This window comes from Morchella importuna (assembly GCF_003444635.1).
Source record: "Morchella importuna strain M04M26 chromosome Unknown Morimp01GS026, whole genome shotgun sequence".
Classification (NCBI taxonomy): Eukaryota; Fungi; Ascomycota; class Pezizomycetes; order Pezizales; family Morchellaceae; genus Morchella; species Morchella importuna.
Genome location: NW_025763423.1, coordinates 279,602 through 302,506, shown reverse-complemented (window position 1 = coordinate 302,506; position 22,905 = coordinate 279,602). Strand labels below are relative to the sequence as shown.

Sequence of the window (22,905 nt, the reverse complement as noted above, 5' to 3'; positions counted from 1 at the left end):
CGGGGTGACTGAAATGTGTAACTTTTTTTCTTCTAGAGTCCTTGTTTTACGGAAGCTAGGTGGGAAAAATAAAAATGCATATTGTTTTTGTTGCAATTGGTCGGGAGGATGTGGCGATATACCTATTTTTATATTTCTTTTTTTCATTTCTTTGTTTTTTCATGTTTTTACGAAGGCCTGCCTGCATATGACTTCAGTTGGGAGCCCTTTTATTTTTTTGCGAAAACTGGTTTCATTTTTATGTTTCGACCTCATCATATCACACCTCTACTTAACTACCCTTTTTACGTTACCTACAATACTCTTAACTGCCTCCTTTTTACGTTATCTATTTTCCCTACGTTAACGTTATGTTGTGTTTTTTTTAAAAATTTCTTCTTTTATGGTTCCTTTTTTTGTTCAACGGATCTTTGGGAAGGGAATGGGGAAACAAAAAAAAAGACAGGATAAAGATCAGCCCCTTTTTATTAACGGCACGAGCCTCTTTCCATGTATCTGCTTTTTTCTTTTCTTCATATTCCTTTTTTGCTCTCTTTATTGGTATCACTTTGTTATATCTAGCTGGCGTTTGTTCGTTTTGATAGCCGCTTTTTATACCATAGTTTTTCTTTTCCTTTTTTCATTCTTCAAATTCTTTTAATTTTGAGGTTTGGTGGGGTTTATTTTTGCGGGTTCTGCTTTTTTGTTGGTAGGGTTCGATTTGATACTGAAATAGAGATGGGTGCGTAGCGTTAACTGATTATGACATGTCTCCGACGTCGTTGGTGGTGGTAGTTGGTAGTTGGTGGTTGATGTGATGGTGGTGAGAAAAAGAGGTCTAGAATCTGGAAACTGGGACGTTTACCTGCTGGGGTGTCTGTTATGCATGGCCCGTCACTCGGGTGAGAGACATTTCTGATTGGCTTAGGGGTGGTTCTATAACCCCGTGACTAAGGAGTTTGCTATTTATGGGGTTTTCTGCTGGGGAACAACTTTTTTATTGTTAGCTATGTTTAAAGCTGTGTTATTTAGAAGCTCAAGGGTTGCTATAGGAGGATGTGGTACTGTAGAAAAATTCCAGATCACATCCATCAATCTTCTTCTTCCTCTTCTTTCGGACACATGCTTTCTTCGAATTCTGCTGTGGTGGTAAGTTCGTTTTTTAATGGTATGAAGTATGGAGTGGGAAGAATTGAAGAGAAGTAGACGCTGTGCTGCGTTAAATATTCTCACCATTTAAACTACCCTACCTATCATTGGCTACGTTGCTCACGTTATCATTGGCAACGTAGTCCAACCTACCATTGGCAACGTTACCCCGAGGACTCTACATCTTCAGCTTCCTGTTTAAGTAGATTTGTCTAAATGCTTAGCCTTGTCTACCTCTATATGCTACATCTGCTATCAGGTTAATCTTAGCCCGGGCATTGATACATGTATCGCCCCTTTACAACTATAGTCACTTTTGGAGCAACGACGAAACAGTTGATAGTCCAGCAGGGTGACGCTCAGGCCAATATCTAGCTAGGAAACCTAGTACAGTCACTCACGGGGTGAAGGCGGATCCTGTCTGATGGCGGTCAGGGATTTGAGGCCAGTAAAAGAGTTAGGTTTTGGACGCCAAGGGCAAATTACTGCAAACAGAACCATCAGACAGGATCCGCCAGCAGTAGGTGAGCGACTGTACAGCTTACCCTCAAAAGAACCAGAAAATGCAAGTAACGGAAACAGGGATTATTTGTATGAGAGAACGACGCCACTCCATACAAATTATCCTTGCCCTGAGCAACTGCATTTTCTGGTTCTTACGCTGGTAAGCGTGTATTTATCATTACACCCGGTTCGCCACTACCCCAAAAGGGACAGTGCATGATGTTCTCCTATATGTCACAGTCATTATTATAACAGAGGTCATTTTCAAACGGTGTTTTATCCTATACACTAGCACCAGCAGTATCTGGGCGGGAGGCCTGAATCGATAACTTGACACATTGCTGGAGTCGAGAGTCCCACCAATATCTCCCTTCTTCGCATATTAAGGGCCCGTTCAGACAACCCAATAATATAGATTATTGGCGATAATCTGACGGATTATCGACTTTTGGATTATCACAATAATCTATGCTGTTCGTGTAATTGAATAATCCAACATTCGGAACTCCTGATTATCCCAATAATCCGCCAAGAAAACAATCACCTTCGGAGGCAATTATTCCCACACAACACAGATATCCTGAGAGCTTAATGCTATTTCAACGTTATCCGGACATGTAGATTATCCGCTTATTATGAGTATTATGATTATCATTTCCGCTACCTGATAATCCAGTCTGTCCAATAATCCGAAGAAACAATCTAAGGTTGTCCGAACGGGCCCTAAATATTCCCGCGGCGTCTTCCATGCATATGCAGGATGGATTTTTGAGGTATAATAAACACTCATGTATGTATCTATCCGTTTGATCTTGCATAGGCTGTGTAGACAGCCTGATGATGGTTTTGACGATGAAATGGCTAGTAATATATCACATATCTCTTATAATATAAAGGATCAATGCGGAAGGAAAGAAAGAGGGGGATTAAGGCAGGTTACTAGATCCTAGGTTAATCAAGGCGTGCACGTGTACTCTCAGCACACTTGGGTAAATCCCCTCCTAAAATGGGTTCAGTCATTATTACCAGTAACGTCGAGTATTTGACCCAGCACTATCGATCAGACTTAGTTAGGCCTAATCACAAACACATTTCTATGCCAATGACCGATTTACCAGTTTCACACGGTACCATGTTTACGGTGGTACCACCGGGCTACCTACCCCTAGCCATACATAAAGGACATCCTCCTATTATTTTCTCGAAGTGCAGCTACTTGTACTAATTACGAAGGCTGGTGGTCATGGCCAACATATAGAAAAAAAAAAGAAAAAAAAAGAAAGAAAAAAACTAATTAAGCTCCCAATCCAGCCAAGCGCATAAATACTCTACTAATACTCTATATCCCTCGATCAAACATTAGAGTACGTTACTCCTGCGTGACGACGTTTGGTAATTATAACCCGGTGTCATCCATTCTATTTATTAACGACTACAACCTTCTTCTTCTTCTTCTGTTTCTTCTTCTCCTCTTTCTCCTCCTCCTCCTACTTCTTCCTCCACTCAGACCTTATTTATAGTGGCCGCCTGAAGAATGCATATCGGGGGTTCGATATAACTCATATCACCGGCAATAATAGTTTTGTTCCCGACCACAGTACGAGTAGCATCCGTCAATATTTACCAATCCATCTCCATATAGCCTTACATTACAACCTTAGCACTGGATGCCTGAACGCAGCTTCGCGTATATAATTCGCAGTAACTCACTCCCATAATTCCAACAACCCCACCATACCAAGCACGCACAAACAAACACCCCACTATCATCCCCACTATCCTGCCGCAATAGCAATAATGGACTACGAATTCCACAACGCCAACGCCTGGGAAGAAACCAACCCCGTCACCCCCGTCCGCAAAGCCAAAAAGCCCAAAAAGAAACCCAAGAAGAAGCCCTCCGCACCCCCCTCCGTCGCCGGCTCGGTTCGCGCGGCCAGTCCCGCCCGCTCCAACATTGGCGTCCGCATTGACCCTAGTAGCCCGCCTCCGGGCAGCGCGACCGGTAGAGCCCCCGCAAGACCCGTCAGTAGTAGGAGTAGCAATAGTAACGCAGCAGCGCGCGCAACCAGTCCTGCCAGATCCACCACCAGTAGTAGGTCAAGGAACAGCCACAACAACGGCAACAACAACAGAAATGCTGCTCAGCCGCCAAGTCCCGCGAGATCAACAAGTAATAGGAGCAGTATCAGCAATAACAGAAATGCATCTGCTGCAGGCCGGGCGACAAGTCCTGCAAGATCTGTCAGCAGCGCGGGAGGTAGGACCCGCTCGGGATCTTCAAGTGTCTGGGTTGGGACGGCCACTCCTTCCAGAGCGCAGTCTGTAAAGAGCCCGTCGTCCGTCATTGCGCCATCGGAGTATGATGATCCCTGGGGAGAGAACCGGAAGTCGTCTTCTGACTTTCGGGATGATTTTTACGACGGAGACGACGATGAGGAACTGGATGAGTTGGATGATCCGCATACTCTATCAGCGTACACTAGGCCGATTTATTACGACAATGGGGATATATGGGGCGAGGCAGATCCATATGAGGGACCTGATGGGCTGCGGAGAGAGAACGAAGGTGTAAGGTTGGAGAGACTCGGGGCCGCTCCAAATGGTAGGTTGATATACGTATATACATTGAATATTATATTTTGCCGACCTTGTGTCTTATTTTTCTGCGCAACCTATAGGTCACTTTGAGATAGCGGAGCGCCGTAGTGCCATCTTTGATGAACGATTCTTTGGGCCCAGAGGTGTAAATCTCCGCCATATCGCGCAAAAGACAAACACGTACGTGAGCATGCCGAATGACGGTGCAGACCCTGTAAGAAATAACCCCCCCATGCTTTCCATAGCTCCCGGGGAATCATATATTGACAAACCATGATATAGCAAGTGCACATATGGGGGCGGCCAGACCAGGTCGCTCGCGCCACCCGAGATCTTATGCTCCTGTCAGAGCACATCTTCCACCAGATGAACCTCGATGCAAAGGATAAAAAGGACGCCCGAAAAAAAGGTCGTCCCGGCCGTGAACGTGAACATGACTGGGCCAGAGTCCGAGCCCAGCCCAGCGAGCGCAAGCAGCGCTACCTCGACCAGGAGAGGCGCAGGGAAGAGAGGTGCCGGCAGCTGCGGCGGGCCTCCCCCCAAAGGTCCTTTCGAGTTTAATGCTGTAGGAACCTTTTTATGGCCAAAGGAAGCCAATGCCCAGGACCATCTTGGGGCGAGTTTTGAGCTGCTGGATGATGTGAGAATTGAGCATGATGTTTGGATCGTTGACTACAGGCAGCTGGATGGGTATATGCTTCAAGTCCTTGGGGAGGACCCGGACGCTGTGGATAAAGCTGTTGCAAGACTGTATGGAGCATTCTGTGGGGCAGCTGCAAAGGGTCGCACAATCACGGATAAGCACCTTCTTCATCCTCCGTCTATGGATTTACAGAACACCCGTGTTAGTCTTATCAGAGAACGGGAGCTGGAGAACTGTCAGACAATAGAGAGATTCTGGGGGAGTACGGGAGTACGGGCTCTCCTCGTGGGCGAATTCCCATCCTGGGAATTTGTAGAGGCCTGGAAGACCAGGAGGGAAATCCTGGAGGCAGCCAATGACCGTTTTATCAAGAAAGCGATGAATGAAGGACTGAGAGAAGTCGTTTACTTTAGAGGTTATGCCTCTTTGAAGATAAACTTCGGGACTTTGGTTCTCTTTGGTTATAAAACACCACCGCCAGAGGGGTACTCTATTGATGATTTCTCTCGCATGGTCCGGGACCCAATGATATGTGGAGAGCTCATCAAGCAGTACGTATATCCCCATACTTTTGCTGAAATCCACATGTGCTAACAATCTCTCAGCATAGGAAAGGAGCACATCGCAAAAGCATTAATTACCGAATGCCACGCACGAAAGGACCTCTTCCACCACGTGGACCGCGGCCACTCCAAATTCGCCGAAAACCCCTACGGCGACCTCGTCGACGGCCAGGGGGATATCCACGACATCCACGACGACCTCGATATCCCCGACCCCACCATCGAGGCACATTCGAGTGCACAATCTACAATGGGCCCTTCGCCTCCAAGATCCGCCTCGAGATTGAGTTTGAGCGCATCCCCGGTAAGCACCCGGGCGACATGGCAAACGCCGCCGGCGACCTCTACCGGGTCGGCATGCGCCGCTGGCTCTTTATCCAGAAGAGCGCCAACCCCAACAACATACGGGGTGGTGTCAGGCAACGCCGCAAGGGCCCTGTCGACATCAAGGTCATGGATCTGGAGTCAGACCTTGCGTGGCAGATAGAGTTCCACACGTACGAGTTCTGTCCCGATGCAGACAAGTACCCGATTTTCAAGGACTTCCTGAAGAAGATCCGCATCGAGGAGATCCCCGACGAGTCCGATCCCATTGGACCCCCGCGCCCGGGCAGCGCGGATTCCAGGAGGAGGGTCAAGAGGATCTGCTACGCGAACCTCCCGGGACTGGTGGTGGACAAGATTGTGCAGAAGACGAAGCACCAGTATTGGATCTCGAGAACGCAGTACAAGTTCGAGATCACCCAGTACGAATGCTTCTTCCCCGAGAGCATCGGACCGAGCCGTATGAGTCTGACAAATCTATACCCGCTCGGCATCCAAATCTCCTGGAAAGGACTGGCAACAGACCACGACGTCCGCTGGGGGGCATCTCTCATGAATGCCGACTGGACACACAATCTCGCGCAGCAGTCTTTAATTGGACTGGGGTGCTCGGGCGACTGGGAGCCGGAGATAGAAAGCTTCTTTAAAAGCTCGGGTGTCGGTGGGTTTAACCACCCAATGTGGACAAGGGATGGGAATGTCCTAGGTGGCCCAGACCCTGGGATGGGGACGGGTGGAAGGAGCTCATGACGAGGCTAAAGGAACTGACAAAGTTTATTGCGCAAGTGAGGGATATGAATATGGTATTTAAGGAGCCGGGATATGCTGGGCCAGAGGAGTTTGATGAGTAGAGCGCATATACCAATTTTGAGAAGACTTGGTAGGCTTGGACTTGATCATTTAGTGATTATTCTTATTTATGCAGGTATCGTTGTTTCTCCATTTATTTTTGTTTTATATACATGTATGTATGTAGTGAAGGGGGGCTCCGAGCTGCATAATACATGTATCTACATGTACATGTACACAACCTACAAAGCTACAAGTGCATATGCATGCAACTGTTGTGATGGGTGACCTATATGTATATGTATATAATATACCTAGAAGATAAGGAGGAAAGGTGTTGTCTAAATCCAGGTCTCTATCATTCTTATCAACGAATTTATCCCACACCCAAATCCTGGCCCTCCATTAGTAGAGGGCGGGAAGTATCACCAGACGAGGAGATTTTTCTAAGACAAGCCAATTATGTTTGGTAGTTTTATAGATATATATGTAGATAATCACATTCAGATCTAAGTAGATGACATCATTAGAGTGATCAAATGTGGTGAGTGATTTTCCATGTGAGCGATTTTCTTGCCCACAACGTCATCCATCTAGAAGATAGCTATGTAACAAGCTCGCGTGGATTCGTTACCGGCAATAGCGGGGCAGGTACTAAATCAGATACACCCAGGCCACTCTGGGGGTGTTTCATGAGGTTAGGTGGTTTGTGTTATATTGTTATTTGATTAATATCATCAACCATTTTCTTTCGTACAATTGAAAGATGCAACCCACCTGCTGATTAGATACGTATGCTCGTTCAAAGTGTTTGTACCCGTGTGTGGATGTTCTTACTTTGACCGTATGACCGTATGACCGTATGACCGTATAAGCCCAGTATGTCTTATTGGTATTCTAAATTAGATATTGCAGTACCATTCTATACTGCCCATGAAGATCTGACTACATGTAACCCTCATGTCTTGGCATCGAGTGATATTTTGTGAATATGTCACGAGTTACACAAAGTAGGTATTCAAAAGCAAACTCAAATCTTTTGTCTGTATGATCTGACCTTTTTCAACAGATACTTCTGTTGAGTCATCATGAATTATCACTCGATACTTATGTAGCATTGTCCGACACCGGACAAATGCACCATAAAGTGTATTACAATTGTTTTGAAAGGGAATGATATAATCAAACAGCCGCCCTAAAACGCCATGACCACCGTTTGAAACTTCCGCCGCGCCAATATCTGCTGGTACTAGAGTACCTGTACCGTCCCGCCATTTTTTTTTTTCTTCATATCACGCCCAACTATAACCCTACAACAGCGTTTGTAGTTATGGTACATATTAATATTATAGTACACCACCCCATTCACTGTTGTAGGCGATCTTTTCGTAGAATTGAGAGGTTTCAATAGCCCTAGTTTTGTCCGCTGCTATCCCTGTACTTTGCATTCTGGAATAGACTCAAGAGATCGACGCCGCCGCCACTAGCCCCATGCCCGTATTGATAGGCTGCTCGTAGGATACTTGTGGTTGTGGCTGCCACTGCTGCTGCCATTGCTGCTGTGCTAGGTGCTGTGGTGGCATTTGCTGGGGCGCAATTTGCTGTCCTCCCAACCCCGTTTCTTGATATCCCCAACCTGATTGTGGATAATATCCTTGTTGCTGTTGCATTGACTGCTGATGCTGATGCTGCAGCGGCTCTTGAAGCTGTTGTATCCCCCTTTGTTGAAACAGTTCTAATACAGAAATGCTCCTCCCTGCCTGCGTCTGCTGCTGCTGTGGCTCTGGCTGCGGTACAGGCGTGGGTATTGCAGCAGCAGCACTAGTCGCCTGAAACGTAGTTGCACATTCCTTCGTCATTTTTAGAAACTTTTCTTTGTCTTCCGCCGTACTTGTGCCCGATTCTGAGAAAATAAAGAGTCCATATGCCACCTCATCCTCTGTACCCGACCCGCTTCCGTTCCCGTTCGCGGCTGCCCCATTATCGCGTTGTATAGGCTCATTTGCCCGGAGAACACAAATCTCTCCGCTCTCTAGATCGATATCATCAGGGTCTCGGAGTTTATAGTGCCAGTTGTTGAGACTGCAACGATTTAGGAGGAATAGCATGTATTCCTCAGTTTTAGGTATTGGGTCTTCGGGAGTCGGTAGTGGGGGGTTGAGGGAGACGAGGAATAGAGAGCCTTCGAAACCAGCTTTGCTCCATGAATTTGAGGTTGATGACCAGATGTATATGTGTGCATAGGTAGCAATGGTAAGGATTTCGTGTAGGCGAGGTAAGTAGCGCCTGAGAACCGCGTAATTGACGTCTGTAGGAGTTCTTGGAGCCATAGTGGGTGTACAGGCTTTTTTGGTGGGTGATATCTTGTGTATGAGGAGGGGGAGAGGGGCAGTTATTACTGAATTCTCGTGGGCTGCCTGATTTGAAAGTGGGAACAAGGTTCGCCCTGATGACGGTGATGCGCTGTACAGATGCCAGTTGCAACATCGCAACACCTAAAGCAGCCTCAGGCACATGCGGGGATTACGCTGAGTCATAAGCGGATCTTAAAATGCTGCTTTTGCATTCCGAGCTGGGCACGGAGAAAGTGTTACACGAAACGACACAACAGCCTAACCTTCGTGTCCGCCCCCCCCCCCATCAACAACTACCTGAGAGATGCCAGTTCGACTCCTTGCCATATCATCATCACGTTAGAACCTTAAAGAAACCTAGATATTAAACAACGATGCCGCCGGCACGAGCCAACCCCTTTGGCCCGACTATGCATGTCCCCTCCTCCTTTGCACAGCAACAGGGCGGACATCCGATGGGAGTAGGAGGTGGTGGGGGAGGTGGGGGGGGTATGCACAGCTTGATGGAGACTAATAGGTGAGCCGACCTGTACCCATACTATGTGGGATCAGAGGCGAAACTGGAGAGAGTAAGGTGATGGGGGAAAGGGACTAAGGCTAGACCTTAATCCTCACCTGCTGCTACCTCCCGCACCCTTGATCTAAGAGGTCCCCGCAACCTTGTTTAGATAGCTGCTAAATGTTAGAATGTAAAGATACCCGTCACAACAGCAAATGTTCAATGCTCAACAACAAGCCGCTGCCGTCGCTGCCCAAAGAAGCAACCAACAACAACAGCTACAAGCCCAACAGCAACAAGCACAGCAACAAGCACAGCAACAAGCACAGCAACAAGCGCGGGAGCATCTTCAGCAGCAGCAGCAAAGTCTTCTTGGTCTAATGGGTAGAGGCTCTTCAATAAACGGTGGGAACATTCCAGCAGGATTGGTTGGCAGGCCCGGTATGGGTGCCAACATGGGCGTTGGAGTTGGTGGGGGTGCTGTAGGTCTCGATGGAAGGCCCAATGGAGCTCTGCCGCAGGCAGATTCGCAGATCAGAGATGTCTGGGCAGAAGATCTGAATAGGGAGATGGGGGTTCTTCGAAGTGTGGTGGATAAGTACCCGTATATTGCTATGGTTAGTTACAATTTGGCTGAGTACCAAAACCGAATCCCTACCTTAAATTTAAACCTATTTACGCCTATTCTCTATGCACGACGATCAACTAAATTCAGCGAACTAGGACACTGAATTCCCAGGCATTGTGGCTCGTCCTATCGGTGCATTTAAATCCAAAGCCGACTACCATTACCAAACGCTCCGATGCAACGTCGACATGCTCAAGATCATTCAGCTCGGCATAACTCTCTCCGACGAGAACGGAGAGCTCGCTAAGGTTGATGGTACTGTCTGTACTTGGCAATTTAACTTTAAATTCTCTCTCAACGAGGACATGTATGCTCAAGAATCTATCGATCTCCTCACCAAAAGCGGTATCGACTTCGTAAAACATGCCAACCACGGTATCGACGTGTATGCATTTGGCGATCTCCTAATTTCCTCTGGTTTGGTAATGCTGGATGAAGTCAAGTGGATTTCTTTCCATTCGGGGTACGATTTTGGATACTTGGTCAAGATCATGTCCTGTAAACCGCTGCCAACAGAAGAATCCGAATTCCGAACACTCCTTGGAAAATATTTCCCTGCACTCTACGATATCAAGTTCCTCATGAAATCATGTCGGTCATTGAAAGGTGGTCTACAGGATATTGCGGAGGATATGGGCGTGCCGAGAATCGGCCCGCAGCATCAAGCAGGAAGTGATAGTTTACTCACCGGCAACATCTTTTTTGAGATGAGGGATCGATTCTTTGATGGAAAAATTGATGATTCAAAATTTCTGTAAGCCCTCCCTTTTCCACTTAACTTATTCATAGACTAACAAATTACTTCACCTCTAAGCGGCCAAGTCTGGGGTCTCAACGGTGCTGGTATCTCTCCGCCAAATATCAACGGTGCAGGAACGGTTGTTTACAACAATGGCATACCAGTTCCATCAACACCAACAAACTCAAACGGAAACAGGGAGTCTACATCAACGCCTACCGGCAACACAACTCCTGGGCAGGAGAGCCAAAACGCAAGGCAAACTCCTGGGACGCCAAGTTTTTACGGTAAAATGGGGGGTATGTAGATGGCAGTGAAGTTTCGGACGTATTGCGGTAATCGTGGTGTTGGGGAATACTGAGTTTTTTCTTTCTTTCCTTTCTTTTGAAAATTACCTTTAAAATTCCGGGAAAAACAAAAGATTCATTTACAAACTACTTACTGTCTTCTACTGGGTTCCACACTCCTGGGAGTTTTGCTTTCTTTTTACTCTGCTTCTTGCGGGTGTTTTGTTTCTGCGCGGGATTCCTGTTTTCTGTTTTCTTTCTTTCTTTCTTATAGTTAGCAAAGGGGTTGTGTTATTTGTATGCTTCTTTCTCCCTGTTCATGGGGCATGGGTTATGGCAGGATATGGTATGATACGCAAGGTTTCAAGGCGATGTGTATGTAGTAGTAGTATTAGTGTTGAAGGCGTAGGGTGTGTACGCACACTGTATAGTTTGGTTTTAGTGCGTAAAAATGAATAAGAAGGAATAAGGCTATTCAAGTTTATAGAAAAAAATATGAAAAACACAAGCTTGTTCATGAATATGGTGAAGATTATGATCCTCCGCGACATCACAAACTATAGCGATTTGCGGTGTCTTCCTAATTACATAAATATATTCTCGATATTGGGATTATAAATCGGGATCGGTTGAAATATCACTGCCGAGTGAGTGATGGTGACGCAGTTAACATACTAGTGTCGGAGCTCCTATCACATTAGCATTTAAAATGACACGAATCCAACCACAGAAAATGAGTCCACGCAAAATTTGCGTTGACCGAAGCTTTAATGGATAACTTTTGTTCCACAGTGCAGATGCGTGTATTACATATAGCACGTGTGTTTCCATCTTATAACTGCTTAACTGTGCCTTATCAGATTATTTAAAATTCGTTATCCGAATCCACACATTCAGGAGCCTAACTCACACTAAAGGGTTGTGCCATGTTAGCACTGCCATAGCTAAATACGGTGTCATAAAATCACTCTTCTCTACATATGCACCAAAATTTATGTCACTTGGGTAAAGCAGACATAATTATAAACCTTGTCCAAGGCTCGCCTATTTGGCATAAGGCAAGGCTCTCGCTATGTGATATTTTGCAAATTATGATTCAGTAATAGGCGGCGATGGACAGTTGAATCAGATGTCCAAAAATAGCTCTAGGCCCAAAAACAGTGATGACGGATGATTGATGGCGATTTGCAGCGTTAAATGATAATTCTCTATAGCTGAGTCCGTATCGGTGATGGCGATGATAAAAGACTATACGGAATGCAAGTCAGTATCTTATGAGAATATGTAGAGGATGTTGAATGTGCATGAGTCGATCAATGGTGGAATAAGGACGTACATACATGTAGTTGATCTAGACGTCGAAATAAAGGATTTTTTCTTAGACAAATGATTGAAGCTCAAAAAACCGAAGATCCTGATAGCTACAATTAAGAAGATACCAGATAATAGAAATGTTAGTTCCGTTTACTTCCTTCAACCAGTACGTTTTACTATGACAAAATTACAAAGCCCTTTCTGGCCTTATACCCATTAACAAATACGTACAGCCACCCTGCAAAAGTGTTCGTGATTCCGATTTCAGAGTGAGACATTTCTCCATATGTAACTGCGGCGGACCATCAAGAACACCCCAAGAGAAGACTTTCCCAGTGACCAATGGCACCCAAATTAATGAAGAATAAGATCAATGACCTATCTTCTTTTTATATATAGTCACGAACTATATTATATATTTTTCGTTGTTTTAAATCTCAACTTTAATAACATCAGTATTACGGGTGCGCCACACTGCGCACTGACATTAAAACTGTATCACGAACACTTTTGACGAGTGGCTGTACATACACGTATACTACATCCAAGAAAGGTACATGCTTATGGAATTTATAATTTGCTGTTTAGGTAACTCTATACTTTAAACTTCTAGAAATGCCATTGGGCGGCACAATGTTGGCAACACAATAATCAAGCACGCCGCACGCCTGGGATCTTAGGTTGGACCTGCTTCTCATTTGAACAAGAGCACACGCCTAATCTTTGATAAGGCTAAGGCTCACCAGAAAACTGTTGCAAATTTGATTACATTGCGGTTCAGTTAAATGCCTTCGCGATATCAATTTCAGATGTCGCGTTAACTCTCCCAAACAAGCTAACTAACTTCGCCAAGCTTTGAGTCCCCCTCACTAGCCCCACCATGGCAAATCGGTTCAATTGACTCAACGACCCCCCAAACATTTGTATTTCTAGCTCTCAGGTGCCCAGCTCTAGCTCAAAGCATACCACTGAGGAGAAAGTGCCATATACAAGATGGAATACGATACTAAGACAAGTAAGATATACCTCAATTGCTGAGATTCTAGTCCTGGGAGCTGATCATTTACCCTTGCAGCGCCGTACAAGACCTCCGATAAGTTTTCTTTCGCGTATGTTTCCGTACGAGATCGGTGGCCTGTCATTTTGGTACCATTTTCCCGACTCTCGTTCTCGCTTTAGACTGGAACTGACAGGACTAGACACAAGCTATTGACGATGTTTTCCGACATACTATGGCCTCAAAAGACCCTGAGCATACGAAAGAAGGAAAGACAATCGTGGAGCAACTTGCCAAGATGAAATATGAGATGCAACACGACCGGGTGGTTACGTGAGAATATATCTAACAGCTTTAAACCCTCAATGAATGCTAATTCGGCAAATTAGACCCTTAGAAGATGACGGCGAAGAAGATATCAAGGATTACAACAAGGAACTAGAACAGCTTGGTAACCCCAAGTGGTTTGAGGCCCCCTGGTTATTTATTGAATGCTACTTGTACCGGTAAGTATTCCAACCCAGTCATCTTAACATTACTAAGTTCATGTTTAGTCGAATTCAAGTCTCAATGAACCTAACAAAGACCTGGAAATCACACGACGTTTTCCATCTCCAAAAGAACAGCACATTCAAGTCATCCCTCGCCGCAATTCTCGAGTTAGCTTCAAAATACCGTCACATTGTCGAAGGACCTTCCGCCGCCGAAGAACTTACCCCCGAACAGGTCGCCGAGAAAGAAAAATTGCTGTTCATCGAGATGGCAGAGATCTGTCTCTGGGGAAATGCCACAGATCTGAGTCTGTTGACCAGTTTATCCTACGAAGATATCCAGAAACTCCAAGGAAGTGAGGCAAGGAAGAAGAGTGAAAAGAACATCCTTGTCAACGATCTTTCGGATGTTTACGACATGCTCCTGAAGCAGAAGAATGAGGGCAAGAAAGAGCGAAGAGTAGACATTGTCCTTGATAACTCTGGGTTCGAGCTTTTCGTAGACCTAATCTTGGGAGGTTATCTTCTCTACGCCGGGCTGGCGACAGAGATCGTGTTCCACCCCAAGAGTCTTCCGTGGTTCGTCAGTGATGTCTTGCCAAAGGATTTCGCCGATCTTTTGAACGCTCTGCACGATCCTGTGACCTACTTTTCTTCTTCAGATGAGCCTGAAAATAACAAGGAAAATAAGGCTGCATCCCTAAGCGATGCTCAGAAATCCGATCTCGAATCCTTGTTTTCTCACTGGAGTAAATTCCACGCCGACGGCAAGTTTGTACTCCGTCCTAACAGGTTCTGGACGACTGGCGGATCCTACTGGCGTTTGCCAAAGACCGCTCCAGAACTCTTTGAGGACCTGCAGAAATCGGAGCTAGTCATTTTCAAGGGAGACCTCAATTACCGAAAACTCACCGGTGACGCCGACTGGAATCCTACTACGAGGTTTGAGGAGGCTATCGGGCCATTGGGGGAGGTTGGGAGCGGCATCAGAGTGCTTGCCCTTAGAACTTGTAAGGCTGATGTTGTTGTGGGACTTCCTGAAGGGAAGGATGAGGAGTTGAGGGCTGGTGACGCAGCGGGCGAGGGAAGAAAGTGGGCATGGAGCGGTAAATGGGCCGTGGTCGAATTCTGGGACGGGAAGGCATAAGTCCCGGAAGGCCAACCTCCGAACCCTTTTTTTTTAATGTTATATAGTTAGCCACCTTAATTGATGTTCCAATGCTTTCTAGATCTAGATAGGTTGGAGGTTGGAATAGAAGAATGATACTAGATTATTTTACCCCAGAATCCGGTTATTCGGATTCCTCTATGCCCGGTCGTATAAAACATGTGAACGAGGAGTATTACACTGGTCGGTGTTTACTTTCACCGAGATCGATATGCAGATGATTGCTTCTGTTCCCCAGTCTGATTTACACGTGAGATATGGGGTCATTGATTGTCACACGAGATCCTTCATACCCCTCCCGGATTAACTCCGGTCGCTCGCCCTTACAGCTGTCACCTCAGGAGCTCTATTTTTGAGCTATTTCTGGGTTCCATCCTGACGAGATTGAGTGTTTATATGTCGGGCGAGGATTCCCAATGAAGATATGATTGACGTCAGCGGAGTAACGGGAACAGGTACCTTGCGATTCAGATATTAGAAACCCCGAACTACCATTTTACCCCGCAAAATAGTAGACTCACTCGCCGCTAAAAGTAACCTTAATAATGGTAGGCAGGCATTAGCAGAGGGAAATCATTGGCTTTAGGCTGATTGGCCATGGGACAGACAGGGAAGGTAGGGATATCTAGATGAAGGAGGTTGCATGCTACTATGTAGGTACGGTAGGTACCTGAGCAGGTATAAAAGATGTAAAGGGGGAACATGTTTTTCCTTTCTTTTTCTCTTGACACTTCTGGATATCGATATCTCAATCGTGAACGGTTCACCTATCACTCGATAAAGACCACGTGATTAGCTATGCTGTTCAAGTCCAATCTAGTCGCCCTAGGAGCCATACTGTTCTCTGGTGCTGTCCATGCCTCTCTCCAAATCGTAAGTTCATCCTATACCTATATGACTCTTATTAAATCAGACCCTCTGACAGCCTTTAGGTCTCCGGCGGTTCCTGGACCGCCGCAAACACAGGCATGCACATCCAAGCGCACGGTGCTGGTGTCATAAAGGTCGGATCCACCTACTACCTCATTGGCGAGAACAAGCTCGATGGCTACTCCTTCCAATCCATCCGCTGCTACTCCTCCACCAACCTGATCGATTGGACCTTCGTCAACAACCTTCTCACGCTGCAAGACTCTGGGGATCTCGGACCAAACAGAGTCGTCGAAAGGCCCAAGATCTTGTATAACTCTGCGACTAGCCAGTATGTCATGTACATGCATGTCGACTCGAGCAACTACGCCGACGCAAGAGTCGGAGTTAGTACCAGCAGCAGCGTGTGTGGAGCCTACACGTACAGAGGTAGCTTTAGACCTCTGGGATTCCAGAGCAGAGACATGGGGTTGTACCAGGATTCGGATGGGGCCGGGTACCTGTTGACTGAAGATGTAGGTTTGATCATTGACTTTCCTTGGCGGTGAATGGGGGACTGACTGGGTTTTTGAAATAGAGAGAGAATGGCCTGAGAATTGACCGCCTGTCGGATGATTATCTGAATGTGACGTCGAATGTCTACACCTGGGCGGAGAAGTACGAGTCCCCGGCGGTTATTAAGAAGAACGGGGTGTACTTTATGTTTGCGAGTCAGCTTACCGGGTGGAGTATGGCTTCCCTTTTTTTCTGAAGACTAGCTATAGTGGATTGTGCTGACAGTGAACAGATGCAAACGATAACAAATATTCTACTGCGACAAGCTTGAGTGGGCCATGGTCAGCATGGGCAAACTGTAAGTAAACGGTGTATCTCAACGTGGGTAAAATGTACTAACCTTCGAGGATCAGTCGCAACTAGCGGATCCAACACTTACACGTCTCAAACAAACTATGTCCTCACGATTGGTGACATGGCCATGTAAGATCCCTACCATGAAATGCTATTTGAAACACTTATATTAACTCTTTGTTCCAGGTATATGGGCGACCGCTGGGTTTCCTCCAACCTGATGTCCTCCACGTAAGTTATCTATCAATCCATTTTTAATCTCAGCCCAGCTAACCCCGTCCCTATAGCTATGTCTGGCTCCCACTTACTATCTCCGGAACTACCGCCTCCCTCACCTGGTACTACAACTGGGTCATCAATGCCGCCGCCGGCACTTGGTCCACCCCACCCGCCGACAACTCCTACGAAGCTGAATCTAGCACCAACACTCGCACCAGCGGCACCCAAATCTTATCTTGTACCGACTGCTCTGGCACCTCCACCGTTGGCTACATTGGCGGTTCTGCAGGTGATACCCTCACCTTTAACGGTATTTCCTCCTCGACCACGACCAGGACCACCATCAGGATGAGGTACACAAACGGCGACACTACACAGCGATTTGCGGACATTACGGTCAATGGTGTCACACAAAGGATTGCCTTTGTGCCCACGGGCAGCGGACAGATCACGGGTGTGGCGAGCATGACCTTTAACTTGAACAGCGGGACAGGGAACACGTTGAAGGTTGCAGGAGTTGATGGTGGATGGGCGCCAGATGTGGACCGGATTGTGGTTCCGGTTTCGTAGATATCAAAAATGTTGCTGTGATGATGCTTGTATGTATGCAACTGCTGTTTGTGTATATATAGATTGGTGCAGCAGGGGGAATGTTTGGTTATTACTACAATCTCCAGACTTATTGGCGAGGAGAAAAAAAAAAGAATTGACGTTTTTAACCCACGAGGCCGAGAGTGCTCTGTTCCACGATTCATCAGGTAGTGATTTTATTGGTTTTCTATTAATCAATTTTTCTCCTCTAAAGTTTTCCCGTCACCATAAATCACTCGCCTGTCAATCATAAATCGTTCACTAATCAACCTCACTTCTCTGCCTACTTCTCAACCCCATCCCCTCCCTCATCCACCACATACCTACCTGTCCATCTAGCTCCCAACCCCCCCACTGCTCTATATCTCTCTACTCACCACCTCCCTATATTTTCACCCATCTCCTCCGCCCTGATCGACTACTTATACTCCTTCTCATACTCATCACACTCATCCTTGATAAGCACAGCCCTATCCCTAATCCTCGTCGCCACCCTCTTCAGGAGCCCAGGCCTTGTCTCCCCCTTGATGAGTACACAGGCGTCGCAGTCGTTCGCGCCCTTGACGTGCGTCGAGTTGCTGTATTCGGGCTCGTGGGGCTTCTCGTGGCAGATGGCGGTGGTGGGGTGGCGAGCGTAGTGCTTGTGTGTGCATTTATAGGTGGTGATGGTGTATTTGCACATTGTGTGTGGGGGGGGGGGGGGTGGTGTGAGGTTTTTGGGTGATGTGGAGAGGTTGTGTGTGGTGTGTGTGGTTTTTTTTGTTTTGTTTTGTTTAATTCATTGATCGCATATGGTGTGTGTGTGTGGTGTGTTATTGTGATGTGTGTGATTTGTGTGGTGTTGTGTCTGTGCCTGTTCTTAGTGGTTATAAAGAGTAGAGATCTTTCCAGATGTGTGCTTTGCATTGGTGGTTGTAAATCTCCAATTATGTGTGGTTGATACATGAAAAAAAAAAAAAAAACGATGTTTTTTTTTCAAGACCAAGTACTCTACTATGGAGCTTTTTAATCTCCTGTCCCCCCCCCCCCCAATACCATGTAAGCACATTATACGTTATATATACTTAATGTATACTTGAAGAACAGAAACACACAATAGGGCCCGGGGTATTCGCTTCTCCAAAAAATACGTGCTCTTGCAGGCATGTGCTTATACGGGCCGCTTAAAAGAAACCGGCGGTCACGTATTCTAAAATATGTATGAGGAGAAAAATAAGCATCACCGACCTACCTTATTGTCCGCAACACGAAATTTAGACCATATATGCGTATCATATAAAGGGTTATTGGCTACATGTAGTAGTACACTAAGTATAAATCTTAAATTAATATGCTACCAGATTTGCTCCTACAATATATATACAGCATGTGCGCTCCAGAGGTACTCAGATTTTTGAGAAATGCAGTGCCATATAAGCTGCGGCGTTATAAAGGCACATATTTCTAGAAGTGGATATCCCTACATCTAGATACGCACACGCATACCCCCCCCCCCCCAACCAATAATAGTTTTGCAAAAAATCTGTGCGCGGTACCTAAAAGCTTCAAGTATTAATTATGTACGAGATATCCCACCCACCCCCCCCCCCCCCCGCACCTCTGCGTAGAATAAAACCAATGGAAAAAGGTCTTCCTGATGATATATACGGACCGGAAGGAGAATGAAAAGGTTACTATTTGATAAGATACATGTACATACATGTAGTGGCCATCCAGCCTGAACTGAGCTATGTACAACTGGCCAAGTACGATTCATCATGGATTCATTGCTTGATCATTGACCACATGTAACTGTATACCGTGTAGCGATGCGTACGGGAGTATCTACACGTTGGAAAGTTAAATATAGTGATAAAAGCATCGAGGCAGCTACTTAGGCACTTGCACAATAATATCTACGAGTTACAGAAAAGTACATATAACCTTTCGATTACACGACTAAACCATCTACCCCGAGAAAAACTATTCAACACCCAGCCAGACCCGCTCTTTTTTCATCTCTAGCCATGTCCACAACTCCCAATCCCCAACACCCACTCCAGGCCCTCCCCCTTCCCATCCCACACCACCCACCACCCGTACCCCCCACCGAGTGACCACCCATGACTCCCTCTAAATCCTCACCCCCCACCCCCCCAAACTTCCATCATCCCACTCCCACCACCCCACCGCCGTCTCCCCCCCACACAACGCCCCCACCCCCGCCGCCCACTTCCACGCACTAACCGGCACCGGCTGCAGCGCCCACACCCCGCCATACCGCAGCTCCTCAAAGAAGCTCCCACTCGTCACCACAAGCCACACCACCACCCACACATACGGCGCCCACCTCCTCACCCACCCCCTACACACCCATCCCGGGCACCACCGCACCACCGCAGCCTCCACCACCACCCCAACCGGCTGCCACAAAAAGAACCTCGCAGACCCCCACCCGCCGCGCGCCTGCGTCCACGCACCCGCGTAATGCAGCGCCGCCGACACCACAAACGGGCCCACCAGCCGCACCACCCATACCGCCGCCGCAGGCAACCTCTGTCCCAGCCCCAGCCGGGACACAACGAACCGCCCCGGTGCCATAAAGACGTTCTTGAAGAGGCCGTGCCACGCCCCGCCCCACCACCCCGCGAGCCCGCGCCCCCAGTCGCCCGCGGACCACCGCCCGAAGACGTCCGGCCACGCGTGCCAGTGCAGGTAGCGCCTGCGCCAGCCGGTCTCGGCGCCGACGAGGGCGCCGAGAAGGACGGCGGACAGCGAGAGGAATGTGTAGCCGCTGTTGAGGTGGGCGTACATGACTATGCCCGTGAAGATTTGGCGAGCGGTGTACAGTGCGGCGCGGTACAGGAGCGCGGGTGCGCCGCTGGAGAGGCTGGGGATTGGCGGGAGGCCGAGGGGCGCGGGGTGGTGCTGGGGGCGGGTGCTGCGTGAGAAGAGGTGCGGGTAGACTGGTGGTTCCCCGGCGGGAGGGTATTCGTGTGCGTTTCCGGGGGGGAGGAAGTAGGCGCGGTCGATGTGCTGGATTACAAACATGCTCAGGTCGATCCATGCGTAGATGATGAGGAGGCGGGCGAGGCGGCGGCGGAGGTAGGTGTGGCGGGACGCTGCTTCGGTGGCGGAGAGCGGCGGGATAGGCCGGATTTGCCAGGACCAGCCGATGCCGCGCATGGTGACAGCCAAGTCAAAGACCCACCATATCCTGCGCTTCAGGTCACGGGGGTATGCTTCTCCTTCTTCTTCTTCTCCGTTTTGGTGCTTCGTCTCCCCCGTGGCGGTGATGGGCAGTCTCCGGAACTCGGTGCGAGGGTCCCGCAGGAGGAGGAGATTGATGGAGGCGAATGCGTGGTACACCACGAACGAGCCCACGAGGAAGCTGTTGGGCGGGTTCGGAGACGTGGTCTGCAGGAGGTTGTGGTACGACAGTGCCAGCAGTGGGAGTATCAGCGTGGCGGCCAGAAGGCGGTTTGGGATCATGAGGGCTGTCCATAGCAGGACGTAGGGCGTGGCTGCTTCGTGGAGGAGCAGAGGCCGTTTCGAGGTTTCCATTCCTTTTTTCTTCTTTTCTCTCTCTTTTTTTTTTTGGTTTCCTGGGTCCTGGAGAGAGGGTTTGGGGGGGGGTGTTATGGTGGTTTGGCTTTGAGTTGGATTCCCCTCTCTAGAGTACATTAACAGTGAGCCAAATTAAGCAGATATCGGAGGTTTACTTTTCGCCATGTATTGGTACAGCTGACCACCCGGCAGCTCGGGATGATGTCATCAAGAGACAGGACTGACAGAGGCTGAGACATTGCGAGAGCGCAGTCCCACCTCGCTATGCCGGATGGCCAAGATTCGCCAAATCTTGTACGGGATAGCAAATATTCCTGATAACAAATTGATTTTGCAGTAGAAAACAGAATTCTCAGGGAATTTCATGCGGGACAGCAAGGGATCCGGCATGTTGAGTTCCGCCATAGCGAGGTGCAACTGTGTGTAGTGCGGGGACAGCTCCTGGCCTGAACGGGGGGGGGGGGTTTGTTGTTTCCAAGAATGTTCGGGCATTATTGCTGTCTGGTCTTCTACAGTAGATACATGTAGCATCTTCTGCTGGCCGTAGAGACATAAGTACGAATATGTATGTGTGTATGTAGTAGTAGGTTAGTAAAGGTGAATGCCAGCAGCAGCAGCAGCAGCAGGGGCTAACCTCTTGTAGATAGTGGGTTAGGATTGTAGCTTGGCAAATACCTACTCTAAGGCTAAGAGTTATGCCAGATGATCGACAGCCAAGTAGAAGGAATCGCGCTGTCTTTTTCGGAAGAAATGAAGGAATCGGTCGGTCCTGGGCCTATATCGCGGCAGACCACTGTTGAGCCTGGGTTAGCAATGGTAGCATCCTGTTTCTTTGCCTCTCCTAACGGCCCTGAATACGGTACGCAGGGTACATACAAGTACGAGTGCATACTTGTAGTTGCCAGTCGGCTTACCAGCCCTGAGTGTCCCTGTAATTGGGCTTGGGCAATAAGTGCTTTCTGACCGAATCATGCTTCATGACTTATACTTACATGTGGTGCCATCGATCGGGTTCTAGAAAGTACAAAGTCAGAGTCTATGAAAGTGCCAAGTCGGCGAAGTGCTGATGAATTAAGCAGTGGTCGTGAAGTACCGAGCTAGGAGGGATGAAACATGATGATCTGGTTGGGTCAGAGATGGGGCGATCCTCTTTATGTACTTCTATTTGATTGGAGGTATGCGCTTGTTACCAGATATTCTCAAGTCTCAATGCTAATGTCAGGATTAAAGTCGGGTGCTAAACACGCAAAAGTATATACATGTATGTTCAGCTTTGAGATGGTAGAGGATGGGCTAGCTGGGTCGTTGTAACAAGAAGCCCTACTACTTACATGCAAGTAACCAGGACCGAGACCTACATGTAGAGTACTCTAGTCCTCCAGCGCAACGATAATCCAGACCGTGACAGTGCTGCAGCTACGGGTCCTTGGTGATCAGCTGCACAAACTGCCTATTTCGGCAGCGTTGTATTCGAGTGACCGAACGTGACTGGCTCGGGGCTAGGGTTGTTGCCATTTTCTCGCGTTGCTGAGTCAGCACGCATCTTCGACACACCGCGATTTCTTCAAACCTTCGCGCAGCTCGACAGAGAGCTTCAACCTCTCCAATCCCCGACAGACACCTCTCCCTCCCCAACAATCACCACCCCGAGTCTCTCCAAATCACAGACTGTTCAATCCCCTCAGTCAGAGCTGTCGATACAATCCTCACGGCTGTCAGTTTCCCTGCGCGTCTCAGGACCCACATCACAATACCCCCAAACGACCGATAGGTCACCTCACCTCACCTTCCCCCCACGGCC

At 47.7% G+C, this 22,905-nt stretch overlaps 7 protein-coding genes across 7 annotated transcripts; 4 read left to right on the top strand and 3 right to left on the bottom strand.

Annotated features, from left to right (window-relative positions):
* Positions 1-3,429: 3,429 nt before the first annotated feature.
* LAJ45_07834 (uncharacterized protein) lies at positions 3,430-6,513 on the top strand (the record flags this gene model as incomplete). The annotated part of the gene is made up of 8 exons (XM_046117389.1): positions 3,430-3,637; positions 3,705-3,727; positions 3,781-4,237; positions 4,314-4,447; positions 4,516-4,745; positions 4,912-5,427; positions 5,482-5,743; positions 5,821-6,513. 8 exons carry the CDS (start codon positions 3,430-3,432, stop codon positions 6,511-6,513), a joined length of 2,523 nt encoding a protein of 840 aa, XP_045969374.1.
* A 1,499-nt stretch (positions 6,514-8,012) lies between these two features.
* LAJ45_07833 (uncharacterized protein) lies at positions 8,013-8,882 on the bottom strand (the record flags this gene model as incomplete). Its single annotated transcript, XM_046117388.1, has 1 exon — positions 8,013-8,882. The coding sequence occupies one exon, from the start codon at positions 8,880-8,882 to the stop codon at positions 8,013-8,015; it is 870 nt and encodes a 289-aa protein (XP_045969373.1).
* Positions 8,883-9,280: 398 nt separating this feature from the next.
* Positions 9,281-11,079, top strand: LAJ45_07832 (uncharacterized protein; the record flags this gene model as incomplete). Its single annotated transcript, XM_046117387.1, has 4 exons — positions 9,281-9,423; positions 9,602-10,022; positions 10,129-10,787; positions 10,848-11,079. 4 exons carry the CDS (start codon positions 9,281-9,283, stop codon positions 11,077-11,079), a joined length of 1,455 nt encoding a protein of 484 aa, XP_045969372.1.
* Positions 11,080-13,366: 2,287 nt separating this feature from the next.
* On the top strand, positions 13,367-15,008 carry LAJ45_07831 (uncharacterized protein; the record flags this gene model as incomplete). Its single annotated transcript, XM_046117386.1, has 5 exons — positions 13,367-13,388; positions 13,449-13,519; positions 13,573-13,703; positions 13,760-13,876; positions 13,925-15,008. The coding sequence occupies 5 exons, from the start codon at positions 13,367-13,369 to the stop codon at positions 15,006-15,008; spliced, it is 1,425 nt and encodes a 474-aa protein (XP_045969371.1).
* Positions 15,009-15,574: 566 nt separating this feature from the next.
* Positions 15,575-17,537, top strand: LAJ45_07830 (uncharacterized protein; the record flags this gene model as incomplete). The annotated part of the gene is made up of 9 exons (XM_046117385.1): positions 15,575-15,577; positions 15,636-15,644; positions 15,840-15,902; positions 15,962-16,414; positions 16,477-16,627; positions 16,687-16,752; positions 16,808-16,877; positions 16,935-16,979; positions 17,036-17,537. The coding sequence occupies 9 exons, from the start codon at positions 15,575-15,577 to the stop codon at positions 17,535-17,537; spliced, it is 1,362 nt and encodes a 453-aa protein (XP_045969370.1).
* Positions 17,538-17,976: 439 nt separating this feature from the next.
* On the bottom strand, positions 17,977-18,240 carry LAJ45_07829 (uncharacterized protein; the record flags this gene model as incomplete). The annotated part of the gene is made up of 1 exon (XM_046117384.1): positions 17,977-18,240. The coding sequence occupies one exon, from the start codon at positions 18,238-18,240 to the stop codon at positions 17,977-17,979; it is 264 nt and encodes an 87-aa protein (XP_045969369.1).
* Positions 18,241-19,670: 1,430 nt separating this feature from the next.
* Positions 19,671-21,312, bottom strand: LAJ45_07828 (uncharacterized protein; the record flags this gene model as incomplete). The annotated part of the gene is made up of 2 exons (XM_046117383.1): positions 19,671-21,210; positions 21,260-21,312. The coding sequence occupies 2 exons, from the start codon at positions 21,310-21,312 to the stop codon at positions 19,671-19,673; spliced, it is 1,593 nt and encodes a 530-aa protein (XP_045969368.1).
* Positions 21,313-22,905: the final 1,593 nt, after the last annotated feature.